This window comes from Gobius niger (genome assembly GCF_951799975.1).
Source record: "Gobius niger genome assembly, chromosome: 22".
In the NCBI taxonomy this organism is placed as follows: Eukaryota; Metazoa; Chordata; class Actinopteri; order Gobiiformes; family Gobiidae; genus Gobius; species Gobius niger.
The window spans coordinates 19,966,984-19,990,271 of NC_136873.1; the positions used below are offsets into that span (position 1 = coordinate 19,966,984).

Below are 23,288 nucleotides of genomic sequence, written 5' to 3' on the forward strand. Positions count from 1 at the left end.
GCACTGTAGAAATGTTTCTATTTTTAGAAACACTAGAAATAATAAGAGGGTGCTTACCGGGCAGTGCAAGAGCACGACTGGTCCACAAGGCTGCGCTGTTGCATTTAAGGAAGAGATCACAAGGTTTCTTTGATTTTGCTGGAGATCTGTCTGTTTGCTGTAGTGTCAATAGGCCTTTATCCTTCGTGGTATAGTTGAATATCTTGAATATATCCCACCACTGTGTGCTGTAACAAGCTTTGGCCTTGATCTGGAGGATATCGCGGCGGTATTGCTCCAAAAAAGGTCACTGACACACATGGCAATCTGTGGCACTGATCGTGTTCCACCATTTGTTTGGCGGACGTAACAACAGTAACTAAGGGGGCGGGGCTTTTGCAAAAGGTCAATTACAAATATAATAGAGAAAGGCTATTATTTAAATGATAATTGTATTTGGTAAGGAGTTGCTCCAGTTCTGTAAAAGTTCCTAAGTCTATAACTAATAACACATTTGAATGTTTATGCAGAATTTTTTAGGTCTTTGTTTCCAAAAAAATATCATTCGCTGTAATATTTGACGTTTGGAAGAAATAATCAAAGAGTATTCACTTGATCATGATTTAGACTGTGGCGAAAACATTTCTTTCCCTCCTGAATGAACAGTCCCTGACTGCTCTTTGGGCACAGAGCTAAACATCCCACAGTCTGTGTCCTGTCCTTTCTGACCATGCCGTGTGCAGTGTGTCTCACTTCACTAATCTTGTTGATTATATTTCCTGCACTGCAGCCAATGGCAGCGACAGTAAGAAGTTCAAGCCGGAGATGCGCGTGGGCTCTCCCTCCCGGGTGCTGCACATCCGCAGACTGCCCTCCGAAACCACCGAGACCGAGGTCATCGGACTCGGGCTGCCGTTCGGAGACGTCACCAACCTGCTCATGCTCAAGGCCAAGAACCAGGTAATGCATTTTATCTTCAAAGGTAGAGTTTGCAATATTGTTTTGTAAATATTTTATGAACATGGCCCATTTGAGTAAACTGCAAAGCTGGATTAGAGGGTTAGCATGGTAAGTTTAGCATTAACCCTGGTTTTGCTTTACTACAAAGCTGGATAACTTTGTAGCACGGTAGATCTCCAAGCAAACGTGCCCTTAGCCATAACCTGCTCTGGACCAGGTTTAGTTCCAGCTTAAATAAGAAGACGGCTCTTGACCAATCAGTGGAGACAATCCTCCGCAACGAGCAGCAGAGAGGGAAGATGGGTGTATGGATTTTAAAAAGTAGCGACATTGTGTTGTCACTTTTTCTACACACTGACACAGATTCTAGATAACGACATGAAAAGGCCTGTATCTCGTAGAGTACAAGTGTTACATCTAAATTGTAAGACAGATATTAACAAATGTGAACATGCTCCTCAGATGATGTGTCTCTTCTGTGATTGGCCGCTTGGTGTTGACTCCCCCTGTTTCACATGAACGCCTCACAAATCCTCAGAGGATCCCAGGATCCCGACTAAACCGACTGATAACATACTTTGTAGTAGCTCATATCCAGAGGCTCCATGTCTGGGTTTGTCGACCTGAGTTAGAGGAACTAATCCAGGTTCAATTCAGCCAGCTTCGTAGTACAGCCCACAGATCTGAGATGAAATATGGATTTTTACTTTGGACAACTGTAATGTTGATTTTAGCGTATTTAGGCATTAAATCAAACATTTTTGCAACCCTTCTTAGAAATCTTTCAAAATACAGAAAAAATATTGCTTTTAGCTTCACCATTTTCTGCTCTTAAGTTCCTGTAAAATTAACTTTAGAAGATCCAAGAAGTTCCTTTATTGAGAGGAATTGGTACGAATCTTAAAAGTGGATAATCCATTTGTTTGTTGCTTTTAGTGCACTTGAAAATAAACATGCACAAGAAATGACTTTAACATGTGACTGGAGTGACTCTTGTGTTCATTTAACGTGTGTAGCTGACCTGCTTTTCCCTGTGGTCTGCAGGCGTTCCTGGAGATGAGCTCGGAGGAGGCGGCTCAGAACATGGTGGGGTATTACTCCTCTGTGCTGCCTGTGGTGAGGAACCAGCCGGTCCACGTCCAGTTCTCCAACCACAAAGAGCTCAAGACAGACAACTCTCCCAACCAGGAGGTAAACACTGCAGACGGATCACTTCTGTATTTGGTTCAGACCTTTGTAGCCATGATTTAGTCCATAAACATGACACGGTTGTTCTTGTATGCACACATGCGCTGAAAAGGCTTTCATGCTATGATCGATCAAAGCTAACTGTAGCTCTTCTGTCTGTCTCATGGCCCATTGAATAAGAATTTAATAAGTCTCAATAAGCTCTGTAGATATTTGCAAAAGTCATCGGTGAGTTAGTCTTTTGGCCGATATTCTTCTGGGTGCCTTAGGTCGCATTCACAGCCCCCTCTTGATCCGAAACCGGGCTCTGATTCGGGCCAAAGAAACGAACCCTGGCCCGGCTGAAAACGCGGGTCTCGGTTCTTGGTTTATGAACACAACTGAGCCAGAGAGCGGAACAAAACCAGGAAGAGAAAGTTGTAGGACGTTGTGCATCTGTTAAAACCAAAACAAACGAGGAACACAAAGACAGAACAGCGCTGACAATCACCACATTCATTACAGAATGTAAATGAAAACGCATGTGCAGACACGTTAGAGCTAACAGTTAATACGGAGTTTACACCAAAAGCCATGACTCGTAAATATGAGGCAGTAACCTTTGACATGAGCAGCGCCAGAGGCCAGAGAGCAAAGCCCTGATCAGATCATGTTTACTACTTCTCTCCACGTCTCTTTCTCTCAGACAGTCGTCATAAGTAGTTTTCGATGTCTCCGCCTGGAGCCTTCGCAGTTGTCATTTGAAGAAAAAATATCTCCGGGGGCCGCTAGTCCTGGTCTAGTCCCGCTTTAGGCCTGGTTCAGTCCTGGTTCAGTCCCGGTTTTGCCTCGTCAGCTCATTTATCTCCCATTTCGTCCGTAAAAAGATCCATGCGTTCTGTGCTTAGTTCCGGTCACTGTCATAATAAACAGTGCCGAAAGAAAAACCAACACATTCTGACAGTTTGATACCGACACTTTTTCTTCCCACTCTGTATCCTGTTTATTTTGTCCTGTAGAGGGCGCAGGCTGCTCTCCGGGCCCTCAGCTCCACCCACATGGACTCAGTGGTTCCGGCTCCCAGCTCTGTACTGCGTGTGGTGGTGGAGAACATGGTCTGTCCGGTCACAATGGACACGCTCTACCAGGTACTACCACTAATACTATAATAACTACTACTTCTATTCCACCTGCTACTGCCACTGCTGATCTCCAAACGCTTCTTGCTAACCCTTTTCCATTTGTCTTTCTACCATCCTTGTCCCCAGGTTTTCTCGAAGTTCGGCACCGTTTTGCGGATCATTGTTTTCACCAAAAACAGCCAGTTCCAGGCGCTGCTGCAGTACGCCGACGGACAGTCCGCTCAGGCCGCCAAAGTGGTGAGGAGTTCACACAGAAAAACACTTGATACATCATCAACTTTTGTTTTAAATTAAAATGGCATGAAGAAGCATTGCTGTAAAAAGCCTGTAAATGTGGAAAGTGTAACGAGCTTTCACCTGGTTTGTGTCTCAGCTGCTGGACGGTCAGAACTTGTACAACGGCTGCTGCACTCTGAGGATCAGCTTCTCCAAACTCACGGCTCTGGACATCAAGTTCAACAACGAGCGAAGCCGCGACTTCACCCGGCCCGACCTGCCCAGCGGAGAGGCCCAGGCCATGGAGCACCCGGGCGCCGGCATCCCCACCGCCTTCAGTGAGTTCAGAGGAGGCCGAGGGAGCGAGTCCTGAGGGGCTCAACAAACTCAACAAACGTTACACTTACATACTGTACTGATTTGGTTTCAACTTTTTCCTAGATTATCAAATTATCTTTTGGTAAGAACTCTAATTTGAGATATGTTTCAAATATAAAAAAGTAATGGTAAATTATTTAGGAGGTATGACAGTGGAGTTTGGGTTGGCTTCCAAATATGATCTCGAATGCTACATAAGCCCCCACGCCCCCCTTTCTGTATTCAGAAAGTAGAAACACATTTATTTCCCATAATGTACGGTGTTTAGCCTACAGTCATTAATAGATGTTGCTTTGTATGTTATTTTAGCAGTAAAATAATGACAAATTATTTTGAATAGAGCAAATTATTAAAGACCATTTCAGATTGAAAAGGGTGCCGCGATGTCCCGGATTATGGGAACCACTGGTCTATTGGATACAAAATGTGATTATCGTTATAAAATAAAGGAGTAGCAAAGTAGTTCAGTGGTCCGCAACCTTTTTCTTCCCACGACTGGTACAGGACTTGAAATGTTCCCGCAGCCTTAACACCTTCAATAAGATAATGATTTACGTCGGCTTTGTTTCATGATATTAAAATGGTGCGCAAAATGGTCCATTTTTAAATTGTACATATTATGTCAAGTCAGATTAGATCCTGAAATGAGCTACACTCAATCCAAAAGGTCCTACAATGTCCTCTCTTCTGTCTGTTTTTAGCCGCTCCTGGACTTATCCCTGCTGCTCCATATCCAACGGCAACACACGCCTTTCCACATGCCTTCACCATCACGCCCACAGGTAAAACAAGTCCACAGCCAAGTGTTATTCATGTTGGAACGGTTCGATTTACTTATAAACACAGCTAGTCAGGCCGCAGGTCAAACCACCAAACTACCATCCTAATATGTAAAGTTATTCATATTATTGTGCTTCATGAAACAGGAATGTATTCAAAGTAGGATACGTATTGCACTGAGGGCGAGATGCTGCAGGTGTAGACATCGATTTTCACCTGTAGCTTCATCTGCAGCGTCTCTCCATAAAGTGCATATGACATGAACATAGTTAACACAATTATATTCAAGATTTGCCCAAAATTTGCACCCAAGGCAAGACATAGATAGAGGCAAACCATTTTAAATGTGTCAAACGAGTCAAACTACTGAACTTCTAACCTCTATCTATGTCACTTCCTGTCAGTAGCTTATAAATTCTAATAAAAATAACTTTTCTGCTCAACTTCTCTTCATTAATTTGCTGCTTTACTGAAATAAGTTGATAAATATTACTTACAACAGATGTCCTCCATCTAAATAAGTCCTATTTTCAAAAGCATTAAACCATAGGCATAGGCACTTTAACGCTCATGCCTCTGTAATCCTTTCCCGTTGTTCTCCTGACTGACCCCGCTCTCTCCTCAGTGTCGTACCCTGGTCTGACGATGCCTGCTCTGCCCGGGGCCCTCACCTCCCTGCCCCTCACTACCACCTCCAGACTGGGCTTCACCACCATCCCTGCAGCCAACGCCGTGCTGCTGGTCAGCAACCTCAACCCAGAGGTACAACACTGTCCCTCAAGCAGGAAAGCACACTTTGAAATCGAAAGTTAGGGATAGCTTTAAATTGAACATTGTCCCTGATATCTGCCACGTTAGGGGAGCTAGCAAATGTCCTCAGAGTAAAATCCATAGCTCTATAATGGCAGCCTCCACACTGCCGTCAAAAACTTCAACTATAACTGACCTGTCCCATTGTCCAATCATACCTCACGGCAACTGCAGACACTCCCCGGATCTCATTCCATAGAAAGTGCTGCTAAAGGGAGGCGTGGCTTTTGCAAAACCTCCCCCCACAGGCACTATCCATTTAACACTGTAAAATCTATAGCAAGACATAGAAGTGCAAGGTTAGAATACCCATTATTTAAAAGGTCCTGTATCATGCTCTGTTCAGGCTTTTACATCTATTTTGGGTAACATAACTTCAATAAACATTGACGACGGCTTCATACACTTGCTCTGCCCGCCCTCGCCTGTTGTTTACCTGTTGATTACCTGTTGTTTACTGATTATTGACTGTTTGTTCACCTGATTGTGCTCTCCTGTTTCCTGGCCTGGTTCCTGGACGTCTGGACTGTCTCTCTCTTCCTTCACCTGTTTCTAAAGATGGTTACGCCACACTGCCTCTTTATTCTCTTCGGTATGTTTCACCAACACTGAAATCTCATTATGAAACGACGATCTGTTTAGAGACGGTTGAAGAGTGTTTGTTTTTGTTGGGCACAGTCAATGCAGCATCTTCTAAGTCAGTGGTTCCCAACCTTTTTTCCTTGAAGCCCCCCAGAGCATACTGGAGATGACCACTGTTCTGACTGGTCATCTCCAGCTTTATGCCCCTTCTTTCACGCCATCTAAACCCTCACACTTATTTACACAGAGTTAAAGGTGCATCATGGATAAAAAGCTCATATTAGTGTGTATTTGACCTTTCAGTGACCCAGTGGCTGTATGGGTGCGGAACATGGCGCCTTTACTTTCCATCCCTATTGTTTCTCAGGGTTTCTGGTAGGTTTTCTCTGCTGATGGATCTGTCTCCGTGGTTACGTATACTTTCCATCCAGAAAACCTGCCAGAAACCCTAAAAAAATGAAATAAAATGGAGTGGACACCTGGAATGTCACAGAGGCCACCGGGATGGAAAGTAAATCCGCCAAGCTAACCGTCCATACGGCCGCTGGGTCACTGAAAGGTCAAATACGCACTGACACCGCCTGTTTTTTTGCATAAAAAGTTTTAAACTTCAGAAAATATGCCACGTGGGTTCGAGCGGAGCATGTTAACGAGATAATGCAGAAACGCAAAAGCCTGTTTTCCTCCACGGCATCGCGGCAGAATTCGGTGGAGAATTCAGGGGAGAACATGCAAACTCCACACAGTAAGGCACCGTCCAGGTGGGAATCGAACCTGGGACCTTCTAGCTATTACAAAGAACAAAGGGCTGACCACAGAGAGACACACCATTACACGGCCAGTGTTAGCGCTCCCATGGAAAGTGACTTTGTAGTGTCCTGCTTTAATCCTGGTGTAAACTTACTTTAGTCCTGTCTAATCTGGAGTCAGCTCTTGTTCAGGCCTTAAACTGGACATTTCCTGCATATGGGGCTTCAAAATTGGCATGTTGTTTACATCTTCAGCTGGGCCTGATGAACGCACTTTGAGCAGAGCAGCTCAGAGCTGTAAATGTAGAGGACAGTTTGGGGTTTGAACAATGACAGCAGGAGGATTGCTCAGTCTGAGTGAATGCAGTGAAATACTCCAGGTCTGTCTTTGGCGAAGGAACAATATTATGAATAAGCTAAAAAAAAAAGTCGATTGTGCAGGATATGTCCTCTTGAAGTCCTGGTAAATCCCTTACATTCACAATAAACATATGAATTGAAATAACTTGCAGCTCTCCATAGATTAGAAATGAGTTGTTCGAGCAGCTGTGTTCCCTTTATTTCCCCCATTGACATATGAGATGCTGCATCCACTGTGCTCGAGTAAATCTAACATTTTGCATGTCAAGTGTTTTCTCTGTTATGTGCATGACTCAATCAGCTGATCTTGGTTTTAGCCCAAATCTCCCATGATTCATAGCTCCTGGGAGAAACCACCATTTTGATTTCTCTGCACCTCAAACTCCGCTTCCTCATTTTCCTTTACGGATCAAAATTCAGACTGAAAACTTCAGAGATGCTGAACACTAGTCTCTAAAACTTCAGCCACCGCGACAGAGATTCTGGTTTGAGCCTAAGACCAAGTGTCAGTGCATTAGCCGAGTCCATGGTTTAAATGAGTTTGTATTTTGTTGATGTTTGTCCCTCTGGGCTGCTGTAACTGTGCGTTTTGTGGACCGTTGAAGGCGTTTATGGCGACGTGATGAGAGTGAAAATCCTGTTCAACAAAAAGGAGAACGCTCTGGTGCAAATGGCCGACGCGACACAGGCTCAACTCGGTACGGACCTTCACTGCTCACTCTCTTCAGTCAAGGATAACACCCAGTTTACATACACTACTCCACACCACACATGAGACCAAAACTAAATGGAAAGTTTTTATGAGACTAAAACTGTGACTAAAATGTCCAGATAGTTAAATATGACTAAATAAAAATGAAAAGAAGAGAATAAAATCACCAAAACTTCCAATGCCAGTTTGAAAGAGCCTCACATCATTTAAATCCACTGCCAAAGGAACAGGTCTGTGCTTTGTCCGTGTGGGAGAAGCTTCACGAGGCAGAGGACCTTGAATAAATATGATTTAAAGATTATTAAAGGAAAGTCGACTACATTAATCTTAGATGTAGTCGACTGCAATTATAGTCACCTAAAACTAGACTAAAATTGAAGAGAATTATTTGAAAAAATCATGACTAAAATGAATTTACATTTTCCTCAAAAGTCTAAGAGTAAGATAGAGTCTAAGAGGAAGATGTTGCGATATTACCGACCTCCGTTTAATGCCACTAATGACAGTAAACCTTTGTTCTAAAAGTATTTGGTAGATTGTCAATATTATAGATCATGTTATAATTTGAGTTGAAACAGTGGCCTATACGAACAGAAAATGTCCAAATGTTTTCCATAATCATTATTTGGAAGTCATTTGATTCACAAACCTTCCACATGGTCTTATGGCTGAAAGTTATTTCACAGTCACGTGACCTTAGTTTTTATTTATTTATTTGACCTTTATTTAAGTAGGAGAGTCCCACTGAGATTAAAAATCTCTTTTTCAGGGGAGTCCTGGCCCCAGAGAGGGACCCTTTGTACTCATTTTTAGTGGTAGGGGAAACCAGAGTTCCCGGAGGAAACCTACGCAGACCATGGAGAACATGCAAACTCCACACAGAAAGGCCCCGTCCAGATGGGAATCAGACATGGGACCTCATATCTGTGAAGCACGAGCACTATCCTCTGCAGTACCATGCTGCCCTACTGTGCTGAGAGAGAAGACGTTGAAGTTTGGGACCGTTTTTGTTTCATATGGATAGGTTCAGCTGTTACAAAAATATTAGCAATAAAATATAGGGAAAAAGGCAAATAAAAGCACAGACAATAAAAACTAAGCCTAAAATATTATTAATAATAGTATTATTTATCTTTCTGTCGACTTATTTATTGAAAAATAAGTCATTATAGTAATTATTCTTACAGGCCTAGGCCTTCGCAGTAAATGCGTACCTATTTTTGGCTATTAGGGTGCACCACAGGGCTGTGCTACCGGTCCACCGCTCTTCTGTAGAAAGAATGCAACAGGTCAGTTTTCTTCTCCACCGGACTCCGTTCAGATCAACTGCACAGCTCAGATTGCACTGAGCAGGCGCCCTTGTTCCTCTGTTTGATGGAGTAGTAGCAAATATTAAGAACTAAAATATGAAATTAGGGCATATGTAGGATTTGGACATTAAAATGGCTTTAAAAAACGTACATTTCACTCGCTACTACTTGTACAACTCGAAGTATAGCTTTGATGTGGCCACTCAGCGCTTTGTACGTTCACTTTTGGCCACTAAAACAACCACACAATTAAGAAAAATATCAAATGAAAGTGAAAAAGCTTCAAAGTGATGTCTGTATGCTCTGTGTTCGTCATTTCTAATCCATGTCTCGTCTGCAGTGATGAGTCACCTGACCGGGCAGCGTCTCCACGGGAAGCCCCTGCGGATCACTCTGTCCAAGCACTCTAGTGTCCAGCTCCCAAGGGAGGGCCACGAGGACCAGGGCCTGACCAAGGACTTCAGCTGCTCCCCGCTGCACCGCTTCAAGAAACCAGGCTCCAAGAACTACTCCAACATATTCCCCCCATCGGCCACTCTGCACCTCTCCAATATACCGTAAGTTTTATACAAGTACTTCTAATGTGGGGCTATGGGGGGGCTTTTCAATATTGATTTCACCTCTCTGCCCTGTACTACATTTGAACAACTCCTATTGCTATGTAATGGATTTAACTAGTGTTAGAACTGTATAAATGATTCCAACCAAGAGATACCTTGTTTTTCTCAAAGTGCCCGTAAACTGCTGTTGCTAAGCTAGCTTCGTTTTGCTAACCAGCTCAACATTAATGTTGTGTTCATGTGAACTGAGATGTGTTGTCATTGCTCCCAGTTGGTTTGTGCTCATGTGCTTTTTAAGTCTGAAAGTTGGTATTTGGACATCAGCAAATAAAATGATCCTGTGTTTGTGTAGCGTTTAACTCATAGGTTCAAGTTCTCCGTTGCTGCGACGGATTTCCCTCATTTTGACCAATTTGGGGAAAATGTCCGTCACCTAGAAACTGTCAGAAATAAATCAATAAAAGTAATGTCGAGAGAGCGCTTTCAGTGACATCTGCGGCGAATACATTGGACTACGGCTATCAGCCAATCAGAAGTGAACTGATGCAGTGAGAGTTGGTCTCTTGTCTAAAAACATTAACTACCTTCAAAGCTAAAGCGTGCGCACTGCTGTGTCAGCGTGGACTGGACTCACTGTTTTTTGAGGGGGCGGGGCTACAGATTGCGCTCTGTTAGCAACTGTTGTGTTCGCCGTGAGTCGCCGCCGGCTCGGAGACAGCGATGATGCAGTGAGAGGAGGAGGCCATACACCCGCGGTCAGGGCAGGGGTTCAGGTGACTCGCACAAATCCTTCTCCAAACGTATTGTTTCTTACAACAGTCATGGTTATACAGGTTCAAATGCGATAAAGCGCTTCTAACGCGGTCGTCTTTGAGTGCTAATATTAATCGCTTATTATTGGGCATTAAAGTGTGGCTACAGTTTAAGCTGCTCACAAGGCAAAACACCAACGAGATCTCTTGCCGTGTTCAGGCTTGTGTTCTTTGACTATAGCAGGAGCACATTAGGGAAACGGCGGTGTGAGAATAAGTGTACACTCCACTGTCCCACATTAATGTAGCGATATCAGTATCAAACTTTTTCTTTTTCTTTTTCAGTCAGATGAAAATGTTTTGCTTTAACCCCTGGTTTAACTGAGCTAACTGTTTACATTTGGCGCTAGCGTCTGAAAAGGTAAATGTTGGTCTGATTATTTTTTAAATATTGTGTACATTTTCTTTTTGCTCGCAATAATGTCAAGTCATTTCTCTTGCAATTCTGTTTCTCCGAGGACAACAACAGCTCACACTAAACTCCAGAAAGTAGCAGAGTTGAACCAAAAAGTTAACATTAGACGATAAATGAACAAATCAGCTGATTTCCATGGTCGGGAGCAGAAGTCGGGATGCTTGTTTTGACCTGAGCTCACCAGTTATTTTCCAGTTCCAGAGGGCAGTTCTTTCAGGAGGACAACAGGTCAGCACTTAGTGAAATATGACAGATGTGTATATGCTCGAGCCTCTCCCTCATGTAATCGTAGTGTAGCCGCACACTCAGTTTCTTCTCCCCAAACCAGTCCAAAAGCAAACTGCTGCAGACCCAAGTGAAGTGTCTGAGGTTGGAATGGCTCACTTTTGGCTGTTTACACACCCGCAAAACCCTCTGGCCCGTCCAGTTCCTGTCCAAACTGTGCTTTGGTGATTGCTGGCCTTGGATATTTTAGCTCCAGAGTTAAGACTTTGCTCCTGTTTCAGCCCGTCTGTGGTGGAGGACGACCTGAAGAGGCTGTTCTGCAGCTCCGGAGCCGTGGTCAAAGCCTTCAAGTTCTTCCAGTGAGTATCCGCTGCCTTCTTCTTAGACTAGAAGTTCAACAAAAATACAGAAATCTAAGTTGCTGTCAGTTTCACACGTTTTCTTTGCTCAGCAGTCCAATGTGCTTCAATACCCACATTTTCCTTCATTGCTCCGTTTACTGGAATGGATACAAATGTGATAAATGCATGGATTTTTGGCATGTTTAGGCATTAAACGCCTATTGGACTTGCTGCTACCAGTATAAACTATTGTCTGGCTCCACGGTGAGCGTATGATGTGTTAAAGGTGAGACGCTGCATAATTGGTTTTAACATCTTAGTTTTAATGTCAGAGAAGAATACAGACCAAACTCTCTCTTTCACCACGTTTTGTGGCTTTGAGCCAGAGATTGATCCAGGAAGTAACTCCAACATGGTGGTGCTCCCTGGTCTTTCCCACGCTTATTCATTCACAAATACTGACAGGTTTAGTATCCACGTGTAGCATGAAAGGCTGCTACATGTGATGACGCTGTAATCCAAATATTGACATATTTCCTTTGTGGGAGACAGCAGTGGATAAAGACTGGAGAAATCTACACAGGGCGCATGTGCAGACGAAGGGACTGAACTTTAGGGCCGTTTTCCACTTTCGTAGCTCCTACAGACTCCACACTTTACAGGCTTGGACTTTGAAGGTTTTTCCACTAATAACTAGCATATTCAAAAACTTAACAAGATCCTTCTGAAACTAGTATATCCACAAAATAAAAACATGAATTTAAACCTAGGTCTATCCATTATTTAGATTTTATCACTGAAAATATCTGCACTTTTTTTTTTTTGCATAAAGTGCCTTATTTGAAACATGAAAAATAATAAATAATGATAAAGAACATAAAATTACATAAAACTTGCAATACAATATATCATGGGTAATCTACAGTAAGAGTTTCAAATTGATATCTTTAGTTTAATGTTTTCTCCTATTCACTTGGTGCATCTTGTACTTGCCACTTTCTACCTCACTTTGCCTTTTGTGCTTCTTAGGAAGGACCACAAGATGGCGCTGATCCAGCTGGGCTCAGTGGAGGAGGCCATCGAGTCCCTCATTCAGCTTCACAACCACGACCTGGGAGAGAACCACCACCTCAGAGTGTCCTTCAGCAAGTCCTCCATCTAAGGCCCGTCAGAGGCGAGAGAGGGGAGGCTGACCAATGAGAGTGCTGATACTACTCGATACTACTCCGGCCTGGACAGAGCCGCCTGGTTTACTCAGTCTGGTACTGCTTTCCCTCTGGGGTAGTCTGTCCATAAGGATTTTTACCATCTCACTTAGCACATGCAAAGAACATCAAATTACAGGACCAGAAGTGGCCAAAACACCTGACTTCATGACTTAAATAGAAGTACTTCAGTCATGGATTTCCACGGGATATTTAAACGCAATATCGTCTACAAGATGATATCTAAGTTGCTATTTGGAAGATATGCACATTTATCCAAGAAATGTGGAAAAATTTAACAAATATTAGTGGAAAACCGTAGAGAGAAAAAATAGCAACGAATTTAGAAAAACTGCAGGGAAAATGTGAAAAGACAATTAAGGAAAAAAAATGGGAAGGGAAATTGGCAATCCCTAAAATTTGGAAAAAATTAGAAGGAAAATAATGGTAGTGAAATTGGCACAAAACATAGGGGTGGAAATTGGGGGGGAAATGTGTAGAATAATAGGACAATTGTGGTAAAATTCAGAATTTGAATATTTCCGACGTTTTGCCAACATTTCGTTCCATTGTTATCGAGAACGTCCACAAAAATATTGCCGGGCCCTAGTGCTCATTTAGTATAGTGCTCACTGCATTCATTCGTCAAAAACAAACTCATTCAGCTGCAGTTTTGACTGACATTTTATACAAACTTTTGTTCAAAATTTGCCCATTAGTATTTAGGCATTAAAATGGCCTTGAAAAGCATTAAACCCCATACGCCCCGGGAAATATGACTTCAATAAGCTGTCTCTGAAATCCCTGAAATGACATTTAATGGAAGCAGTACCAGACTGTGTTCATATGTATTTAAATGCTGAGTACGTCAGGCGGCTGCCAGGCTCCACACGACTTGGACTAACACGACACAACGGAGGTCACGGGACCGCGCTGCACCCAGTACGTGTCCCAAACGTCGGCTTAGTCGCAAAAGCAAAACAAGTTACACATTTCAACCTGTCAAAGCGACTCAAATCAAGATTTAACAAAAAAGTCCAATGTACGCTATATTGCCAAACGTATTCGCTATCAAGGTCATCCACACCAGATTCTCGCCTCCATGTCTGTGTGGACCTGGCTTTGTGCTCTGGTGCGTTAAGTCGTGAATTCTACCCAAATAAAGGCCTTAAAACGCATTAAAAAAGCGCCTTAAATTGGATTCACACTGGTTCACACAAGTTTATCAAAAAATGTTTGTTCCTGTTGTATCAAATTTCCCTCATTTCTCTGTTTGGGGTGTTTCCCTGGTACTAAGAGGCCACTGCACAGTGGACGGAGCAACTTCTGAAAGGAGAATGAAAACGATGGCAGATAGGAACAGGGTTTACTCAGGTCACTAAAAAGCAAGTCACTAACTGAATTATGCTCAAATGAAGAAGAAAAAGTTTATTTATGTACAAAGAGCTTCACATGAGACAATTTTACAGTCATTAAAAAGCAAACTGGCATTAAATCTAAATTTCTTTGACAATAGATTTTTCTCTCTAGAGACAGAACCCAGAGCAGTGATATATAGTGACTATTTTTACTGCAGACATTCATCAAAACACAAAAACTATGGTCAAAAACACTTTCAGCTGCAAATCTGATGGAATTCTCAATCTTACAAAATTATATACCAAGATATTTTGCATTTGTGGCATTGAAAATATAGTATACATATGCATTCAAATGACATTAAAAAAAAAGCATTTAATTTGACTTGCCGCCTGTGAGGAAAATCTGTGGAATATTTTATCCCCAGAACAAGAAATGATCAGTCACAAGACAATCAGTAGATATTTTATTTTGACTTGAATAATCCGTTCAGTTCAGTTTAAGAGCATTAATGTCCTCTGTGAATTGTCTGAAGCAACAGACCGCTTCCTTAGCCTTTTCATTTCGGACAAATAACATGTCAATTACAAGTTCTCAGTCCATTTCAAGCGATGAGAGCTTTAGTTTCACCCACATGGGGCGCTAACCACCTCAGGCCCCCCCCCACAAGTAAGCGAATACTTCTGGCAATACAGTGCATGAGGTGGCTGTGATCGACCAATCCCAAAGCAGAGAATATTCAAACCGACCAATCGCGACAGAAGCAGACGCAGACCGACCTATGAAAACGCACAAAACTGAAGCAGCACAGCAATCAGGACTTTACTGGACGACCAACACAACCACAGACACGCCCCTCCGGAGGCGGGACAGGAGTCAAACGGACCAATCGCCCACCACACTCCCACATTCCAGTGCATGCTCTTTGGCATCGACCCACGTGAAGTCTCGTGTAACTTTAAATTATTTTTGTAATGTATTTTAGTTTGTTTTAAAGAGTTTTTGAAAGACCAGATGAAAAGATTCGGATGGACTTCAACGGTCGATCTGAATGTTTGTGTTTCAGTTCTTTTCGGGTTTTGACGTCAGGACTCACAAACACAGGTATCTTTGTTGGATGCTGTTACCTGTAGCCACTCTTGCCTTGGGCTTCTCTCCCAATCGAAGGAGAGAGATGTGTTCAATGTCTGTTGGAAACGTGCGCTGCGGCAAAATGTCTACGACTTCTGCTCCAGTTTATCTCGAAATGGTAATCGTCTGGAAGGAAACGAAAGCAAAGATCACTGCCAGATGAAACTGCAACATTAACTTCAAAACCAAACCACTGCCTTACGTTTCCTGTTCGCTAACGGCTTCCCTGACTTGATTGAAGTGAGCGCTGTATCCCCATATAAATGAATGATGAAGCCAGGCCCTATACTAAAGTATGTCGAGGTATGTTTTGTCCATTTCATGGCATTTATGTAGTTTATTTATCATCAACATGACCACTGGATGTGTATCTGACCCGCAAAAAGCCGAAAATGAACTGAAATAGAGTTAGCATTTAGCTCAGAGGACACTTTTATATGCTAATTCGTATCTAAAGTAAAATCTCAAAGGTCTGTACATTCAATAATGTTTCTAATGAGGCTTTGACCTCACCTATATGTGGACAATCATTTGTGATGGTTCATGGCTAATACTATCGGCTATAGGAAAAATCCATTGTACAGGCTAAAGGTTTGGCTAACGTCGGCATACATTGGACCGAACGCCACTTCTCCTTTTCATTTCTATGTGATATAGCTATAGGCTAGACAGTGTGCGGGTCTAGTGTGCCTAAATAAAGACCTTGAATGTCATTTGAAACGCCTTAATTAGAGATTAATTTCATTGTGATAAAATTAAATTAAAAATAAAGGCCTTAAATGTCATTCAGAAGAAAGTCATTGGATTCAAACTGGCATTGAGTCTAAATTTATTGGAAATGCTCTAAAGATAGCTCTAAAGATGTTACCGTTTAAGTTAATCAAAACTACCTAAATTATGGCTGAAATTGACAAACTTTTTTTTTTTAGCTAAAAAGGCCTTTTCTTTGTGGTTTTCCAAAGCTTTAAAAGCATTTCCATTAGCCTGGAGCAGAAAGTGACTTGTTGACCATTTTGTCGTCCGCACGTTTGGCTGTTTCTGACTTCGATCACGGCGCTGTCTTTTTATCTTTGCCGTAACTTCCCTGTGCCTTAACCCCGACCGGAGACTTGTCTGGATCTCCCATGATGCCGAGCGCGGGGAGGGCAGGTTTCGGAGGCGTTCCCCATGATGCCGCGGGGCAGGTTTACTGACAGAGTTTACTGTGGCTTTATTATTTGACCTGTGTTTTTCTGTTTAAGGTGTTGCTCGGGGGGGGGGGTTCGCTCTCGGTTCAAAGTGGGACATGTCTGATAGCAACACCAACCCTGACGCTGCTGCCTTTAAGTGCCGTGGGACTTTTCAGCTGTGGATTGAAATCACGAGTGAGTTTCCTCAAGGCAGTCGGCCGTAATGAAATGAAAGATGGCAAAAAGAGGGGGACATTTTGGTTGATTGTTGATCAAAAGGCCCTCGGCTAGATCGATCTTTTTAAAAACAAAGTGCGCACAACAGTTATATTGGAGGAGGAACCTATCCCGGCTAACGCCATGCTGCTGTGTGCACTCGAATCATCAGTCTGGGGACCATGACCCAAATCTTTGCATGGATTTGGGACTAATCACAGAACGAGGAAGCTCTCCACTATTCCACATTGTAGCTTCTAGTTTGTTTAGGGATTAAACAAGTTTATTTACAGATCCAACATGACAGCAGCAGATGCGACTCCATCTTTCGATCAAGCTTTAGACCGTGTTAAATAGTTTAGTCTAAAAGTTTACAGCGGGTACGTCATACGTCATCTGATGCGATGATGCGATTGACTAAAGGCGCGTGCAGATGCATGATAGACATTCGTAGCTATAAACAGCTATGGACAAGTGTAAACCACACCGGTCCCATGAGAGAATGAATTGTTCCCCAGACTAAATATAACTTGTGGAAGTAAATGTATGAATTTTCACTGCAATGAAACACAGCTCCCCGGAGGCAGAGAAAGAAAGCTTGAATTTTCTAAATGTTATACTAGATGGTGGGAGCATGGGGTTCAAACATTAAAATGGCCCCCTCCAGCAGATGGCGCCCAAGACAGCCACCTGGGTCACCTATGCCCAGGGTCAGCCTTGAGGGGAGAGACACAGTTTTGGAGAAAAATGTCTAAATGTTTTCCCTTAGTTGGAAATGATTTGATGCACAAACTTTCCACATTTGTCTTATGGCTCAAAGTCCTTTCATCTGACCGACATCAAGCACGTCATTCTAATATCGTCTAATATCGTCTAATATCGTCTCCACTTTCATGAGACAGTCATGTGACCATAGTTCATCTGTGCTGAGAGAGAAGTTTTTTGTTTTATGTGGACAGGTCCAGCCATTATAGAGATATCAACCATGAACCAAGTCCAAAAGTCAGATATTTGACCGTTGCCATAGTTACCACTGCATTTAAAATAGAGAGGGCAAAACTTCTCATGGGAATCAGTCTTTTCCTCTTTTTAGCCGTTTTCTGGCAGACTATAAACACAATTATCACACACCAATAAAGTCGAGTCTGTATGGATGTTTTTCAAAGCAAAATTGTTAAGTAGAAACGAAGAACCACAATCATTGCTAACATTAGCATATGTAGCATGAAGCTAAAGTAGCTTCCTGGTTAGCAGTGTCCGGTTTTGAAGTATTTATGGGCTGTTGAACCACTTTGCTCCTCTCCGAGTCTCTGTGTCTTTATTTAGTAGAAAAGTATATTCATAATTCAGCATTTGTAAGAAATGGCGGAGAAATGAAAAACATTTCTTTCCTCCTTTTTATCCCCCTCTGGCTGCTTCGTACCTGACCATATACGGACAATTCCAAACATGTGTCTGTATCTATTGTAGGTTGTGTTCTGTATTGGTTTCCCAGTTTCAGTCCTCTCTCAAACGTGACGAGTTTAATCTAAGCTTCATCTGAAAAATGACTAGAATTTGAGTTCTCTCGTTGCTCTTTATCAAAACGACCTCCCGCTCTCCTCCTGTGGACACTACAACATGAAGGGCCTTTCATGCGTGATTTCCAGCTCTACAAGTGACATTTCCCACACTTTAAGAGGCACCTGAAGGCAGCAGCCTGTTTGGCTTTGCGCCCAGAGCTTTTATCTTGAACGGTTTTTGGGATGGTTGAGTTCTTGTTCTCGTATGAATCATGTTTTATTCCAATCATTTAATCGTAGCAATATTTACATTCCTCTGTTACTGAGTTTTAGGTTTTATTTTTGTGATTTTATTTTGTTGTAATCTGCTGGACTCTGAGCGGACGCTTTATTTATTAGTTTTTAAAGAAGACTCCACTAAAGCTGAGACCAAATAGGCCTTCTGTCTGTCTGTCTATCTTTCCATCTCTCTACAGTCTCTCTGCTCTCCTCTCTGTCCTGTCCAGCCTCTTTTTGTAACATCACTTTTAAAAGTCACTGCATTTTCACTTCACTGTGGATTCAAACAGTTTGCAAAGCACTGGGGAAGGTTATTATTACATTTCTATCCTTTCTAAGCACAAACATTGGCCGCATTGCCTGTTTTCGGAGGAAATGGCAAAAAAGCTGTTAGCCACTGCCCCACCTCGTTTCAAGCTCTCACAATACCTCCCAGATGTTCACGGGAATCAATTAAATGTACATTTCCGGCTTTGTCAGTGAAGTAAAACAAGGCGCGCCACCGTGAAAAAACATTAGTGTATTTATAGTAATCTTTGATTTCATTTAGCATTACATGAAATTGTACAGTCCACCTTAAATTTATTTGAAATTTACAAGAAGTTCCGTTACACCAAATGACTTTCCAGACTTTAAGGCGAGACACTGCAGGCGAATAGGGAGAAAATGTATATGTACAGATATCAATTTGAAACTTTTGCTGTAGATCACTGGCATAAATGTGAGAAGAAAATACATTGCAAGTTTTCTTTCATTTTATCTTTTCATATCAGAACAAGGTGTTTTATGCCTAAAAATGCCCCAAATTTCCCATCTTTTCGGCGACGAAATCTGAATAATGGATAGAGCTACATTCAAATTTATGGTTTCATTTTATTGGTAAATGAGTTACCGAGACTTTTTCTGAGGGGATTTTGGATTTCTTGTTTATTTTTAAAATAAGCTGTTTTTTAGTGTAAACATTTGTAAAAAATTAAATTTTCGCCTTATTTTTTGCCATTCAAAACTCAATAAATGGGGCTAGAAATTAAATAATAAAAAATCCCTCTGAAAAAATCTTCCAAATATTGTTCAGTCCAAGGCTGGAAAATGTGAAGTCTTTAGGTCCGACTGACGTGGACATAGTGTCGCCACAATGACAGAAAAATGTGTTTTGAGAAAAAGGCCCTTGAAATTGCATTCTCCCATATAAGTCTATGGGGGAACATTGAATCAGCGCAATATTTAAACATGTTATTGTGAAGATTAGTCACATTTTCTGTTTCCAGGTGAAAGCTTAAATGTTCAGAGACCAATTTGGCCCAAAACCTGAAAGCTGAAAAAATTGAGTTTTGCCTGTAGTGTCTCCCCTTAAATGAAGACAAAAGTAAGAAAATGATGAGATATGCACATTTATGTACCGCAAAAGCTATAAAGAGGAGTTTCTATTGTACCCACAGAATCCAGCCAAAACACCACGGGCCAAACCTCACCTTTGTAGCCTAACGTTAAGAACCATGAAGTCTGGACCAAAAGAAATGTACTCTAAGAAGAAAATACATCAGCAAAACCAGCTTGAACTAATGTTAGTCAAATTGTAAGTGTTTTAGAAACGATGGAATAAGCTTCACAAATCCTTCATAGAGTCTATTTAACAGTTGAGGTGGTGCAGCTAAACAATGTATGGTTGTCACTGTGGTAACTGTCAAAATGCGGATTGTTCAACTTGCTTTGGAGAAAGTTGACATTTTCTGGCCGACCGTAAACATATTTAGCATAAATCCGGTCAATATCTACATGTTTTGACTCATTCTTGCATGAGAAAAGCTGTTAGCATGTAGCATAAAGCTAACGTTAGTATTCTGGTTAGAATTTCTTTGTTATTCGTGCATTTATGGGCTCTTGATCCGCTTTGGTAGAAAATACATCCAGAATGGAGCATTTGCTAAAGTAGTGACAGCACACGAGGGGAAAGTTATTTTTCCTCTTTGTTTTCCTTGTAGCGACGGCTAATATCAAGAAACTAAACAATGGCACAAAGTTTAACATCTTCTCCGCACAAACGAACGAAGATCCTTATTGTTTTCAAAAGTAACAACAAATGTACTCAAACATGCTAAACTTTCAACAAGTACCTTTTCTGCTTGAAATTATGAAATCAAATTCTAGAACTCGACCATTGGTGCGAAGGTTTTCTACAACAAGCTGCAAAATGAGAAAGTAGGAAATAAATGCAGCACATCATTTCAAAAAACAACAGTGTTTTTATTACACAGTGAAGTGAAAATGTCAACACTTCTGAAACTGTTTGTACAAAAAGCCGCTCTTTCTCTCTTTTTAGATGCAAATCGATGCTCAGGAGTTGTTGATTTTGTTCGAGACAGTGCCTTTTTTAAACGCCTTTGTTGTAGAAAAAAGGAAAAAAAAAATCTCGTTTTGTGTGTTTTTAGTTTCTTCGGCTTGAGTCCTGTTTTTGTTCTGAGACAAAAACCCGGCGGAGTAAAAGTAAAAGATGTGACGTGTTAAAAGTGGAAGGCGGCGCGGGGCGTTCGAGGCCAACAGGACAAGTGTGTTTCTCTGCGGTTTCTGATGAAGCTTATTAACGGCTGTTTCTAAGTGGATAGAGGCCGAAGACGCTCCTCGACTGTTCCATATGAAGCTACTGTGAGGAGCTTCAACCACATGGATTCATCTGAGTGGAATATTTCAATTTAACGCCAGACGCTGCAGGGGAACTGGAAACTTTTTAAATGTAGAGATATTGATTTGAAGCTTCTGCTGTAGAGACTGACATAACATGAGAAAAAAAAGTCATGTTTTCATATTAGAATAAGGCCTTATATGCCCAGAAATGCCCCAAATTCCCGAGTCCATGTCGCCAAACACTTCTTATGAGTAGAATGAGCTCAGACCGACTGTCATTCAACAAGTTTGTATTTCAGGCCCAAGTAACCTCTATCGCCATCGTCTTGACTCATGCACGAGTTTAACATGGAGACTGCAGTTACGCATTAGACCTGAGGTGGCAGTAATGAGCTTTTATCTAGTCCCTTTAAAGTCCAAGTATAGAGAAATGACCCCAACCGTGATTGTTGAGGACGTTTTCTCGACTTCCGCCCTAAAAGTTCATCATTCACTGAAACACATCCAACTTTAGGACCTGTTTTCTTCACTCTCAGAATCCCAGACGCTCCATTCTTGGATTTAACACCATTTTGAGGGTTTTTTCAATGTCTAATTCTTAGCCTGAGCTTTGAACCCAAAAAACAAGGCAAACATTTTGAATTAACAGATTTTCAGTGCACTTTTCCTCATTTATGTCATTAATCTACAGCAAAGGTTTCCAATTGTTTTTCTTTTATCGCCTATTCACCTGCAGCGACTCTCCTTCATAACTAAAGTTCATCTTCTGGAAAATGGATGTTTTCGGCTGCACTTTGCTTGAACTTTGGAGATAACGAGGGAAACATTCATCTCTGTTTTTACAAGACAATACGAACACATTTCTGTAGAACTGAAAGTCTTTGCACTGGGATTGAGCTGATCATATTTTGCTATAACTTCATGAAATCAAATGAGGATTTATTGAGTATACCATGTAGTTTCCATGTTCGTATTATAAACTCCATTTCCCAGAGTCCTCGTTATTTCCTGCCTCGGTGTGTCCCGCTGTCAGGGAACGCCCCGCGCCGCCTTCAGGGCCTGTAGGAGCTGTACATATGTGTTTTATAAGCGTTTGGTCTGTGGGTTTTTTGTGTATATTTGATGAAAGTGAACCGTTCTGAGCCTTAACTGTTCATGTCACAGAAGAATAAAGAGCTTTTTATCTAAAACACGGACTTTCTGTGGAAGTTATTACCTTTTACACATGGTTCTGCAGGCGCTCTCCAAATCCAGCCATGAGGAAGCTCCCTGGATCACCACGGGGAGGGAAACGCTGGCTTCTAGCTTAAACAGTCTCGTTGGTTCATTTTTATGTTGCCCTGTACCTGACTATTTATTACAAACAATGAAAGAGGAAGCCACTCAATTAAAATGACTTCCTTTGCACACAGTGAGGAAAAAGTATGTGAACCCTTTGGAATTTCTCACATTTCTGCCTGTCAGAATCATAAAGATGATTAAACAGTGTCTGCTTAAACTAATACCACCCAAACATTTACATTTGATCATATTTTTATTGGCCATAACATGCAAAATGTCACTGAACTGCAGCAGTTTTGTAAAGAGGGATGGTCCGAGCGTCTGATCTGCAACGACAGGAAGTTTTTTCTGCAAAAGAAGGATCAGCAGATATTTAGCACAAGAGATTCCACACTGTTGTGAATGTCTCAGGTTTTTTCTGCACAATATCTTCATAAACGTGTGATATCAATTCTTCTATTGATGATGTCACGTTGTCCCCCCCCCCCGCTCCCGACTTCAGTGACGAGGGTGGAAGATGCTGATGTCCACATGACATTGTTGTGTGTTCCTCCCAAACTATTCAACTCTGGTTTGTGAAAGAGCTCTTGGACGCTCCACTGCACTACTGCACAAATATATGTATAAATGCACTGCGGACTGATGAAGTTGAATAGTTTGGGAGGAACACACAATGTCATGTGAAGAGGAAAATGGAACGGCACCAACATCTTCCACTCTCCTCACTGAAGTCTATAGGGGGGGTTGTTTCCTCGGGGCCTGGACAATGTGATATATCAATAGAAGAGTTTATTCACAAGTTTATGAAGTTAACTTTCAGAAAAACCCGAGACATTTACAACAGCGTGGAATCCCCCGTATTAAATATCTGCTGACTAAAAACTGCTTTTCTGTAGTTGCAGATCCGACGCTCACAACGATCAGGACTAATCTCAGATCATTCCTCTTTACAAAACTGCTGCAGTTCAGTGAGATTCAGGGGGTGTACTTACTTATTCTTCCCTGTTCTGTGAATGTTTACATGTT

The 23,288-nt window shown here is 41.8% G+C and overlaps 1 protein-coding gene across 2 annotated transcripts in view; it reads left to right on the plus strand.

Moving 5' to 3' along the window:
• LOC306981369 (polypyrimidine tract-binding protein 1-like) overlaps window positions 1-12,743 on the plus strand; it is a 33,281-nt gene extending 20,538 nt beyond the window's left edge. For both annotated transcript variants that reach the window (XM_079580969.1, XM_079580968.1), the window contains exons 3-14: window positions 770-939; window positions 1,984-2,130; window positions 3,126-3,254; window positions 3,375-3,485; window positions 3,622-3,802; window positions 4,544-4,624; window positions 5,248-5,384; window positions 5,991-6,024; window positions 7,729-7,821; window positions 9,486-9,702; window positions 11,439-11,516; window positions 12,528-12,743. In XM_079580969.1, the coding sequence (XP_079437095.1) occupies window positions 770-939; window positions 1,984-2,130; window positions 3,126-3,254; window positions 3,375-3,485; window positions 3,622-3,802; window positions 4,544-4,624; window positions 5,248-5,384; window positions 5,991-6,024; window positions 7,729-7,821; window positions 9,486-9,702; window positions 11,439-11,516; window positions 12,528-12,660 (1,511 nt within the window). In that variant the 3' untranslated portion in view covers window positions 12,661-12,743. The remainder of the gene's footprint in view (window positions 1-769; window positions 940-1,983; window positions 2,131-3,125; window positions 3,255-3,374; window positions 3,486-3,621; window positions 3,803-4,543; window positions 4,625-5,247; window positions 5,385-5,990; window positions 6,025-7,728; window positions 7,822-9,485; window positions 9,703-11,438; window positions 11,517-12,527) is intronic.
• The last annotated feature ends 10,545 nt before the right edge of the window (window positions 12,744-23,288 follow it).